This window comes from Lupinus angustifolius, chromosome LG08 (assembly GCF_001865875.1).
Source record: "Lupinus angustifolius cultivar Tanjil chromosome LG08, LupAngTanjil_v1.0, whole genome shotgun sequence".
In the NCBI taxonomy this organism is placed as follows: Eukaryota; Viridiplantae; Streptophyta; class Magnoliopsida; order Fabales; family Fabaceae; genus Lupinus; species Lupinus angustifolius.
This window is the reverse complement of record NC_032016.1, coordinates 6,345,729-6,358,899: the sequence shown is the minus strand read 5'-3', so window position 1 is coordinate 6,358,899 and position 13,171 is coordinate 6,345,729. Positions and strand designations below refer to the sequence as shown.

Below are 13,171 nucleotides of genomic sequence, written 5' to 3'. Positions count from 1 at the left end.
ACCTTATACATATACTCTAACAATTGCAAAAAATGTGAAGTAATAAAAGTCAATGTCCAACATTAAGACATTAGTGCATATATAATATACATATTACATAAGAGAGTCATAAAATTTAATGTAACGTTCATGCACAGATCTGAATATATACTTCAACACATGTTGTAATGATTCATAATACAAATTACTTATAATTTACATCAGCGGAAGCGAATAAAAGTTATCTTCATTATTCCTAAATACTCAATTTTCATAACCAATAGCGGAAGCATAAAAATTCTCAAATTTAAAAAATTAGGGTTCATAAAAATTTGGGGGGAAACATCTCTAATGGAGAACCATAAAATTCAGAACCTAAAGTTCTGATACAATTTGTTAGATTTTTCCTCATGATTGGTGAAATATCAATTCTAGGATCTTGAATATCATAATTCTTACACATAATATAGAACAAGGATATAAAGTCATACTTGAATCTCTGAATCCATGTTCTCTGATCTACTCCTTTGATATACATTTTGATAGAGTTTTGGTATGATGGTCTTTCTCAACTAAATCATTAATTCCTTTTGGGACCTTCGTTTTCTCTCTGATGGAGAGGGGTGAAAAATATTTGCAATTAGTGTGTTGGGGGCCATAATCGTTCCTTATCTGTTAACTTATAGGGTTCTCATTATCCCCTATAGGCCAACCGTTTGGGTATCCACTCATTAAGCTCATATTCGTTATCAGTTTTAGAAGTCTTATAGGTTGTCATTAATTAGATCACTTGTTTTGTAACTCCAAAATAAATAGCTGATATAATTGTCTTAAATATATGATGTCCGCCTTAATTAGAAATTATGAATTTCTAACACATGGAACACTTACAAGTTGTTAAGGAGGACAATTGTAGGTGGGGTTGTTGGAGTGGCTGAAGAGATTTCAGTAGATTCAGACCATGGTGCTACAAAATTATGGCACGTGCGTTTGGGACATATGAGTGTGCATGGCATGATAGAACTAGGCAAAAGAAGATTGTTGAGGGGAGTCAGCAAATGCAAGATAGATTTGTGCAAGTATTGCGTGCTTCGGAAACAGACACGAGTTAGTTTCAAGGCTGACCAACACATGACTCGGGGCATTCTAGACTATCTCCACACTGATGTATGAAGATTCACTCAGGAACCATCCCTAGGAAGTTCTAGGTATTTTGTTACCTTCGTTGATGACTTTTCTCGCAAGGTCTGAGTATATTTTCTGAAGCATAAGCCAGAAATCTTTACCAAGTTCAAGGTTTGTAAGGCAGAGGAAGAGAACCAGACTGGTAGGAAAATCAAATACATGAGGTCAAATAATGGTATGGAGTACAAAAACTCACAATTTCACAAATTTTGTGAGAAACATGGCATTCAGAGGCACTTTTCAGTGAAGAAGACTCCTCAGCAGAATGGTGTTGCATAGAGGATGAATAAAACTCTTACAGAGAGGGTCAGATATATGAGATTGAATGTTGGACTTTCCAAAATATTTTGGGCAAAGGCACTTAATATGGCATGCTATGTCATCAACAGATCACCACGGGCTTCATTGGATGGCAAAGTTGCAGAAAAAGTATGGACATGTAACCCAATCAATTATAATATGTTACACATATTTGGTTGTCCTGCTTATATACATGTACCTAGTGATGAACGATCTAAACTTGATCATAAGTCAAAGAGGTGTATCTTCATTGGATATACCAAATGTGTGAAGGGGTTCAAGTTCTGGGATCTAGTTTCCAGAAAGATGATGTTGAGTAGAGATGCAGTGTTTGATGAATATTTCATGATGAAGTGTTTTCGGATCCAGTTTCCAGAAAGGTGGTTATGAGAAGAGATGCTCAACACCACCAATGACGGAAGATGGAGATTGATGATATTCGCCAATATGGAGATTGTTGTGCAATGACTCATATATCTATATAACAACAATACAAAGTTATGGGTTTGGACTGATGTAAATGAGTTGGGATAGAGGGCTATATATTTATGTTATGTAAACATAATGTAACAAGGAGAAGAATAGTCAAACACTAATCCTTATTATCTAATAATATATAGTGGTAGTCGCTCAACGCTCCCGGGGACGTAGGCACAATTGACTGAACCTCGTTATCAAATCTCTTGTGTTATTCTCTTGTCTACATACTCTTTACTATCTGATTGTTCGCTTGTTCCCAACAATAGATGAGTAGAAGATGTTTCATGAAGCAAACACTCCAACCTCATTGATATATTTAGTTTGATTTTTGTTTAGGCTGGTTTAGGATTGAGGTAAACTCTTCTTAGAATTTGGCAATCTTTGTCGCTAATTGAGTGTGGCAATTAAAGTTTACTTTCTTACCAAAAATAAAGTATTATTCATTTGAGATTAAAAATAAATGATTTCAGATTAGGTTAATTAAGTGATTTAGTTTGTATAGGTTTTGTTGTAAAATCAAAAGCTATTTGTGTTTGGTTAGAAATAAAATGATTACTTTTTTTTATCTGAATGGTTTATATCCTCTTTTTATTTGTAAAGCTACTTAAAGTAGAGGATGAAAGTATGGTTATTTTCAACAACAAAAAAATACTAGAGATATATGCAAGCACATTTTATTATATTATAAGAGATTTTATTTTTTAAAATTAAGTAATTTTGTTGAGTAAAAACATCTCTTTGTCCCATAACAATTTAAAAAAAGTTAAACTCGGGCTTAGATAGAGTTTTTATAAAAAATAATTGTCTTGGGAGAAGTAGTTCAACATCTAATTTCATAAAGTAATGAAAATAAAGGGAACTTATCTGTTATATCAAAAGTTATGTTACTCAGTGAGCATGTAACATTTTCCTTCCTTTTTGGAATCACTTTTCTTTGCTATTTCTGCTCCAACTTTCAATTCTCACATTTTTCTTTATTTTACAGAATTGCGCCGGGTCATTTATGTAGAAACGCTTACAATGTTACTGGAATCTATAACCAAAGCTCATGCCCCTTAGGCAATAATCGTTATGCTACCATTGGAGAAGACAATGGTACCTTTTGTAAGCTTTTTCTGCATTTGAGGTCTGTCTAGCTTCTCTTAAATTTTCTATTTTTACTTACACATCAATGCATAATGATGAAAAACACTTGTGGGTTGTGAATAAAACGGCTAGCCTTAGCGGATTTGAGGTTCAAGTTTGTTCTTTGAAGAACCCACAAGAAGGAAAAAAATGTTTATTGAGACCCTGTATTGGATTGCCTTTTATATCTCTATATGGAGTAATTTGATTTGGTTATGCATTACATAATAGCTATTAAATGGTATCCTTACGAATGGAAAATGCAATGAAAATAATGACAGAACTGCATTGGGTACTGCAGCAGTGTTTTACATGTACATGAAAACTATTGAAAGAGTCCACATAATGAAGAATTTGTAGAAGAGTTAAGCTTCCTAGGAGTTATTAAAAATTGCTTGAACTCATTGACAAACATCTGGTATTACTGAGTTATCTAATATTTGCAATACCTAAATATTGGGTGTTTGTTACTTCTTGAGTTTGGTTGTGTCTTAGTCTGGTCTTTCTGTGTTGGCATATGTAATATAGTGTTAGTAGTTCAAAAAATATATAGTATTCCTCCGCCAAACCTTTGAGTAGATATATTACTAGCAAAGTAATGAGATGAGTAACTAATAAATATTTAAATAATTATTGAGTCAATGAAATAAACTATGAGAGACTTAAGTCTCAATATGCTCCCTATACAAAAGTTTGTCGGATTCAGCGAAAGATTACTTTTGACTATAACTAAAGGATATATCTTGACCCATGACAAATGGAAAGAAACTAAACTTTAATTCTAATATCATATTAAGGTTTTATCTCAAAACCATTTATGAATGACATAATAAGTTTAACAAATATTTAAACTCTATTATGTGATAGTGGGAAAATTTATAAAACCCGTATATTTTGACTTGTTTATTACGGTTCTGGTGTAACTTTTTAAAATATTACCAGAATAGTGCATTTTTCACTGAACTCGTGAATAGTACGTACGAGACTTTTTTTTCTCTTAAAATCATGGACACCATCTACAATTTCATTTTTTCTCTCCTAATATTGTGGATGATATCCACAACTTCACTTTTTCCATTTCCTCTTCCTTAAAATTACGGATGGTATCCACAACTTCACTTTTTTCAATTTTCTCTCCCCAAAAATCGTAGCTGTGAAACTTGAGTTGTATGTTGTAGTGGATGTAATATATACTAGAAACCTTATATATATCACTCTCCGTTACAACCAGAAAACACAATACAACATTTTATCTTCCTTATTATTTTTTCCTAATCTTCTTTCCTTCTTCCTAATCATTTGTTTGTCTTCCTTGCTTATCTTCAAGGTAACTATATTACTTTCATAAGTACAAGTATTATTATTATTATTCTGAATAATATGATATTTATAATTTTTTTCTTTGATGTACATGACTGTTATAAGAGATATTGTTAGTGATTTCAGTAATAAGGATGACACTGAGTTATGTGATGATGTTAATGAGGAGGAGGGCGATGTTGAGATTGGTAGTAGTGAAGCAGACAGTAAATAACATATGTTGCTCTATAATATTTTTTCGTGATACTAATTCTCAGGCTGGTCGTGACTATCGACCAGGATCAACTACTTTAAGGAATCAACTACTTCCGATACATAATGAAATTGATAAAGTAGTTGATCTTGGTCGATAGTCACGGACGAGTTTGAGAATTAGTATCACGAAAAAAACATGACGGAGCAACATATGTTATGTTACTGTCTGTTTCACTACTACCAATCTCAACATCTCCTTCTCCTCATTAACATCACCACATAATTCAATGTCATCCTTAACACTGAAATCACTAACAATATCTCTTATGATAGCCATCTATATCAAAGAAAAAATTATAAATAAAATAATAATAATAATAATAATAATTGTATTGTTGGAAGTAATATAGTTACCATGAAGATAAGCAAGGAAGACAAACAAATAATGATTAGGAAGATTAAGAGAAAATAATAAGGAATATCGAATGTTGTAGTGTGTTTTATAGTTCTAGTGGGGAGTGATATATAGGGTTTATGGTATATAGCAGTGTTGATAAAACCGTGTCGGCCGGTTCAACCGAAAAACCGGTGAACCGAGCCCTTTACCGGTACGGGACGGTTATTATACTGGGTACGCACCAGATCCGGTGGAAACCGGTCGGTATTCCTCAAAACTGGTGAACCGGCCAAGTTGGCACTGAACCGACCGGTTGTGCATTAAAAAAAACAAGCTTTTCATGTTCGCCGCATATGCTCCGGCATCCATTCTTGGGTTCTTTCCCGCGGACACATAAAACTCAATCACTTTTGTTTTTGTTTAGATTATTTTGATGGGGGTTTAGATTTGAAGAATTTGAAAATAGATGGAAGAAAAAAAAGAGGGAGAGAGAGGGAGAAGGGACAAAGGCGGTGGAGAAAAGATGAGAAAATGAAAAGGACAAAGTGAGAGAGAAGAGAGGGAAGTTGGAAATGATGAAAAGAAGAAAAAGAGAGAGAAAAAGAGAAGTGAGAAAGGAGGGAAATGATGAAAAGATGAGAAGACGAAAATGAGAAAATGAGAGAGAGAAGAGATAGGGAAGTTGGGAAATAATGAAAAGAATAAAGAGAAAGAGACGTGAGAAAGGAGGGAAAGGATATGGATGACAACGGGTGCGGGCGGGCGCAGGTAATACTTTCTCATGTCCAAACCCGCTATATTTGTAGGTACCCGTGCGGGTAGCGAGTATTTGTGGGTATCCAACGGATTTTTAATTTTAATTATATATTTATATAATTTGTAATAATCAATATGTAAAATTAATTTTACATGAATAATATGACATTTATATGATAAATTTATGATCATAGTTAAATAGATGTAATTTATTATGAAATATAATAAAATATATGATATATAATCTTAAAATAATAATAAATATATATAAAAATTTAACTAAAAACTAAATATATAAATTTGTGGATACCTGCGGGGCGGGTATCACAAAACCTGCTCCCGCCCATAAGCTATTATTGCGGGTACCCGTTGCGGGTATTTTTACGGGTATCCAGGATCGGGGTTTTTTGTCATCCTTGGGAAAGGATGAGAAGAAGTGAGAGAGAGAGAAAAAAAAATTATGATATAATGTGCGTTTTATGTTGACACATGGGGGATTGTGATTGGAGGAAGTAAATTTTTTTATTATCTTCTTGATTTCATTTTGTTAGAGATTAGATTATAGATTTGGTTTAGAGTTATTTTGAGGGGATTGATGAAAACCAATGTTATCATATTACAATATCAAGTATGAGAAAATGTATATACTCATAGTGCAAAAGTTTCATTCAATGTAAGTATATTATCCACCATATTATAGGTTTATATATATAAGCAAGTATGTTTGGTTTAACTGACATGTGGTTTAATTACTGAACCACTGGTTGAACCACTATACCATTATACCAGTACCATAACCGGTTTGATAATCAGTACGGTTTTAATAACACTAGTATATAGTACTTGTGGATAGGATCCACTACAACATAACTCAAGTTTCAGGGCCACAATTTTAGGGGAGAGAAAATGGACCATCCACAACTTTAAGAGAGAAAAAAATGTGAAATTATGGATGGTGTCCACGATTTTAAGAGAAAAAAGTCTTGTACATATTATCCACGAGTTCAATAAAAAATGCAATACTCTAATAATATTTTAAAAAATTACACCAAAACTATAATAAACAAATCAAAATAAAGTAGTTGTGTAAATTTCCGTTATGCCATATTATTAACACTAACTTCCTGAGCGTTGGTTTCACAGCATGGGAAAGCCTTTATCTTTTCCCAACAATGTTTCCACTATATACGTCTCATAGCATTTTTCATTTTTACACTATAGGAAACTCTTAATTGTTGTCCCACAAATTGCTATTGTATGTATCACAAATTTATGATTAATTGAAAAATATGTTGAAGTTAAAAAATTAATAATTAATTATTTTTTTAACCAATCACAGCTAATAATACATGTAATGATACGATTTGTGGGATAGCAAATAGCGACTTCCAATCACCTCATTGTTCCTTGGTGAATGCCTTTAATTTGTTGAGTTCTTCTCACATGATTGCATTTAAAATCACTTATGTTCACTCTTCTGCAAATGCATTGTCATTTTAAACTAAACAACGAAAGAAAGTTATCATGACTAGACTGTGATTATAAAATAAATAAAAAATGATTAAATGTAATATGACAAAACTTAGAACTATCATCTAATTCCATATTACCATATCACTATTATTATTTTTTTAATATTTAATTTTATCTTTAAATCTACTAGTAGAGTAACAGTGATGTATTGAGCCTTATATATGATAACCCAGTGACTATCTGAATATACGATACAATATAGTTAGACTCAAATTTGTTTTATTGCTTGCAATAGCTTTTTGTCATTCAATTGTAATCCTGAGTAAAAACAATACATATTACCTTGTGGCCAAGGCCCAAAATAAAACGAGGTGAGTAAGCCCAATTTGCCAAGTTGGGCTACTCACAGCCCACCTTGTTTTACACAAAAGTTCAATGGAATGGACAATGAAAGTTGACGTCTAACCAATAACTTTTTCGTTTTTGTCGAATTTAAATTATCCTTTGTTTTTCTGAAAATCTTAATTTGATATGATGGTATAGACATTATTTATACTAGTGTGTACAGGCACTTTGTGTTTGCCGTCAAATATTGTGTGATACTACATATTCAATTTTTATATATTTTATTTTTTGAATTAAATATATTTGTTGTATTCGGTGTACTTTATATTATATTTTTTTGTAATTATGATAATGTTTAATTTAAGGTGAGATATGTGGTTAATTAATACTTGGTGGTAGTTGCTTAGGATTATATAGTTTTTTTATAAAAATTAAATAATGTTAAGGGCAATATAGGAAATGAAAATTACACCATGAGGGAAGTTATTTTAAGTTTTGGATTTCAATTATAAAAATTGAAAATTTGTATTGAATTTAAATTATGATGTACTCATTCTTTATGAAAATCTTAATTTTTTGTTAGATATGCTGCTACAGACACCTATATATTATAACAATATGTATAATATTATTATGGGTAGTTATTAATCATTTTTCAAAGTGTTCTCTCTCAACAAAAATAACAATTTGAATATATATTTGATCTTATAAAATATATGATCCAATGAGATATATATAATAGGGATGACAACAAGCACGGGCGGACACGAGTAGTATCTACCAGTTACCCGTTTCAAAATAGAAGAACATTATCCATACACGTCCGTACTCGTACGGGTACCCGTGTGCGAGTGTTTGCAGATATTTCTAGGTACCTGCGGATACAACGGGTACCACGAGTTTCCTATATTATAAATGAATTTTTAATTTTTTACTTCTATTATGTTTTAAATGAGATAAAACTTAATTAATTTTGTACCTTTTGATTGAATGTTTGACAAAAATGTTAAATTTATTGATGTTTTCTATTTGTGTGATTTTTTGTTCTTATTTCCTTAACAAAAAATATATTTTTTTTGTAAAACATGTGTGTTTCTGCACATGTAATAATATTCGTAGGATGTTTCACCACCAAACTCAATAAAATATGTAAACAAAGTAAAAGGAAAAAAATGTACATAGTGTAATGAATGGTAAGATAATTGTACATTTTATTTTAATTAAATATAATATATTAATCATATAACTAACGGATACTCACGGGCACATGTACCATAATACCCGTACCCGTCCATATGTACTATGAGTATTTTAAAAATCCGTTTATAATATCTGCGGGTACCCGTTTGTGACTCGTACCCATACCAGTACGAGTTTTACCTACGGGTACGAGTTTTTTTGCCATCCCTAATACATAGGTTTTGCTAACATATGGAAAAATATTTAATTATATTACCTAACTAGTATTCGATGAAATATTTGACTATTAATATATGAGAATAAAATATATTTCATAACAAATAAGGTGTTGGTCTAATAACGTAAGGTCTCACTAAATTCTCAAGGTTGAGAATTCAATTTTTGGGAGTGACGATTGTTGGGAGAGGCAATCACGAATGTCAAAATGAATTAGTTTCTTACAAAAAAACAAAAGGCGAGAAATAATATTTTTGGTAGTACTAAAAAAAGAATGATAGATTATAATCTCAAGCTAAGTCACTAATTAAAATCATGACATGAGTTCTATATTTTAAATTTTTAGAAATAATTTTATTTTATAAAAATGGTCAAATATGAGAGATAAATTGATAATTATATGGGATTAACTAGTCTAGAAATTAACATTATGAATTAACTAGAATGGAGATAAGAGAATGTGATGGGAAAGTTCATGAGATATTGGCAATTAGCTGGAATTACAAGTAGAATGTTGAAACTAACCCAGTGTTACAATACACTACAACACTGAACACCACCGTTCTATGCCTCCGTCACCGCCGGCAAGAAATTCTCGCCGCCATTCTGGCAGCGTCACAAGGCACCAACTGACCCTGCCCCATAACCAGCGACTTATAGATCTGAATTATCATCTTCTCATCATACTCCTTCGGCGGCGGATCCCTCACGAAACCACTGGCAATGGCCCCACCACCGAACCCGGAAGCCGAAGCACTCACGCTCATGACGCGCGTGTTCGCCAAACCCATCATCATTCTAACATACGCGTCCCTTAACCACACAAGCAACTTCTTCGGTGAAGGGATTCTATTGATTCGGATCTTGGGTGTGATTTTAATCTTCCACCTTCGGGTTCGGGTTGAACCCAATTCCACTACCTTGATTCTACGACCCGACCCGTTTACCCTATGGTACCCTCTTCTACCCAAATACTCTTTCAAACCTTTGAAAACGTTAACTGTGATACCTTCCATTCCTTTAATGATTCTTAGTTAACAGTGGTTTTGTTGTGTTTGAGTGGAAGATGGAAAATGAAAAGGAAAATGAGATAGAAGAGAGTGGGTGAGAAAGTGAAGATGGGATATAATTAAGTTAGGTACATTGCAGAGGAACACATGAATATGGATGGGAACCAATTCATGTATTTGTAATATCCTCTCTTTAATTTAACAACCACCATATATGTAATAATTAACATTATCATAAAAAATATTCCTTATATTATCTTACTGTTTTTTTAGTCATAATGTTTGTAACTTAATAGGGCTAGCTAGCTTTCTTAACATTCATTTTCTTTCTTATACAATACAATTTACCATTGACTCTTAAATAAAAGTAAAACAAATAAATAGTAAAAGATACATTGACTGTATATAAATAAATATAATATTAATATATAAATATTATACTCATACTCATATTTTAATTCTTACTAGGCTTTAAGAAAAGGAGACCTGTTCAAAACCAATGTACAAATTAAAAAACAAATGGATGTGCATTACTCTTAATAAATTATGATATGTTCAATTTTAGGAATTTCCCCAATCTTAATCCTTAAAATATGTAAATTTGAATCATGAACATATGAAAATATATATTTTTTGTATAACCAAAAATTATTCATAATCCCTAATTATATTTCTTAACAAGTGTCAATCCCGAATGAATCATAGGTAATTATGAGTTAGTTAACAGATTAATTTGATTAAGAAGAAAGGTGAGGCAGAAGAGATGTATTAAATGTGAGAGGCACGTAGGTGGTTGCATTTAGCATGAACCTGACTAAGAGTAAGGCCGTAATGAATGAGAGTAGACGTGGCAGATCCCACTCTCTCAAAGATTGTGATTCTTTCGCCCCTCAATTCTGCTATTTTTCATTTAACTCATAGCATCACGAATTCATAATAAATTCTGCGGTGAGAGTGGAATAAGTTGGAACATGTTAACCATATTCATTACCCTTACATATTGATTGAGTCAATTTTTGAATACAAACTCATCCTCAATTAGGATGAGATGCGTGAGGAATGAGTTCATAATAAAATGGGTCAAGATAGGGACGGGTCCTAGTTGGAAAAATACAAATGTACATTTTTTCCTCAAATCTTTAAGCATACACAATCAAAATTATTACAATATGGATATAAACTCAACTAAAACATGTGTCTCACATACATCAGTATATCAACTGCAAGTTGTAAATTGCATCATGCAAACTGAAAACTATCATAATCACATGAGTGAAAATTATAGAAGATATAGAAAATTTCAAAACAATTTAAACTATTAAGTTTCTACATAAGTTGAAGTGTTCTTGTAAATGATAAAAAACACATGAGAGCTGAAATGATAACAACATGTCAATACTCAAAAGTTCACACAACACTCAATACAATAACTAACTATTAACTAAAAAATAAAACTTAAATTCGAGTTCACACAAAGTACGCAAAAACTAAAAATTAACTAGTTTTCTAGCAATTAAGATTCATGAGCTTGTATGTATTTGCATTACGTGGGTTGAACATAGTGAGTATTTTTTATATAAGCAAAACGATTTAATAAAAGGGCACAAGAGGTGTCAACCCAAATACAAGGAACAACTCAATCAATAGCACCTACAACTAATAAGATGATTGATACAAGATCTAAGGTCCATACACCAATGAGAAAAGTCATAAGACCTAAATTGACTATTAGAACCAAACTCAGTACATGACTGACCTGAATCAAATTTATGACATAGACATAATGAGTATTGATAGATACTTATTCGAACTATTTTTGATATATAACCATAAGGGATAGGCTGAGTGACCCAAACATAGACCCAAACTCGTCCTTTTTTGACAACGGATTTGTTCCTTTTAATTCGGTCTATCTTTTATTTATTTTTTTGAACGAGTCAGACATGTTCTTAAGTCATCTGATTGAGACAGACCTACGGGTCGGGTCTTACTCATCCATAATCTTTTCTATTTTATGGAATCCTGATTCGCGCGTCCTTACTAGATTTTGCATTGAGAATTTTCTTTGTCATTGCTGATAGTTAGTAAAATCTCATTTACTTCGTGGCAAAATTGATGATTAATGGTTCTCAAAATTAGGTGTATCAAGTAAGTCCATGAAGAGGAACAAACATTATGTCTATTTGATCATTTAGGGATTTAGTTGGTAAACCTAAACTATAAGGATTATATTGGTCTGCGGTAAATATATTAGGGGATGGGGATCATCTGTCCCAAAATGGTGTCCTTAATCCTGTCCCACACCATTTATGTTGAAAACCTCATAGTACCCGATTTTTTAAACGCCCTGCTGTTATTTTTTGGTTGATCAGTTTGGTCGGACTGGATGAGAGTTCTTCTGATATTCGGGTTAAGGTTGACTTGGACCAGATTTGAAAAGGTTCTCCGATAATTAAGTCAGTATACAAGAAATAAGTAGAGAGTAATAATGACAAATAATAAGTTTTAAGTGATACTTTCTGTTGGGGAACCCCTATTTATAATGGTTGAGGTGGATGACGTGACACTGAAGGGTACTGTTGGCATGGTCGACAATTCTAGCCTGTCGAGGCTGCATTTCCCATGTCAGACGGCTTTGGCAGAACTGTACTTGGTATATAATTGACTTATAGGTAGTATTAGGTTTTGTAGTCGTATTGCAATTTGTCATTACGATGTTAGCAAGATTAGTTGGGAATACAAGTAGTTTATCAATACGTTGTTGGTAGCGTGTCAGACGGAAGAGGTCCTAAACTAAGCCTAACAGGTCCGGTCAATGGGTATGTGAAATCCTCCAGCTAGTTGTGCTCGGAACTTGACTGGTTAGGAGGGAGGACTTTCCAGAGAGATGGATATTGGGATGATCGGGAAGGAACACCCACCATTTATATGTTATAAGAAAGTCAACAAACAGAACACGAATGAAAACACTCTTGCTGTGAGATTTGATTAGGGATGGCAAAAAAACCCGTACCCGTGGGTACGTGCAGGTAAAACCCGTACGGGCACGGGTACGAGTCACAAACGGGTACCTGCGGATATTATGAATGGGTTTTTAAAAATATTCCATAGTACATATAAAAGTACATTATTCTAACATTCATTGCACTACGTACATTATTTCATTTTACTTTGTTTACATATTTTATTG

The 13,171-nt window shown here is 32.6% G+C and overlaps 1 protein-coding gene across 1 annotated transcript; it reads right to left on the bottom strand.

Moving 5' to 3' along the window:
* Window positions 9,423-10,171, bottom strand: LOC109353467. The gene is made up of 2 exons (XM_019595757.1): window positions 10,027-10,171; window positions 9,423-9,994 (listed from the first exon to the last, which is right to left on the bottom strand). The coding sequence occupies exon 2, from the start codon at window positions 9,985-9,987 to the stop codon at window positions 9,547-9,549; it is 441 nt and encodes a 146-aa protein (XP_019451302.1). The 5' UTR covers window positions 9,988-9,994; window positions 10,027-10,171; the 3' UTR covers window positions 9,423-9,546.

Excerpts from the sequence above, each read along its gene's own strand:
- LOC109353467 (XM_019595757.1), bottom strand. The coding sequence starts at position 9,987 with ATGGAAGGTATCACAGTTAACGTTTTCAAAGGTTTGAAAGAGTATTTG.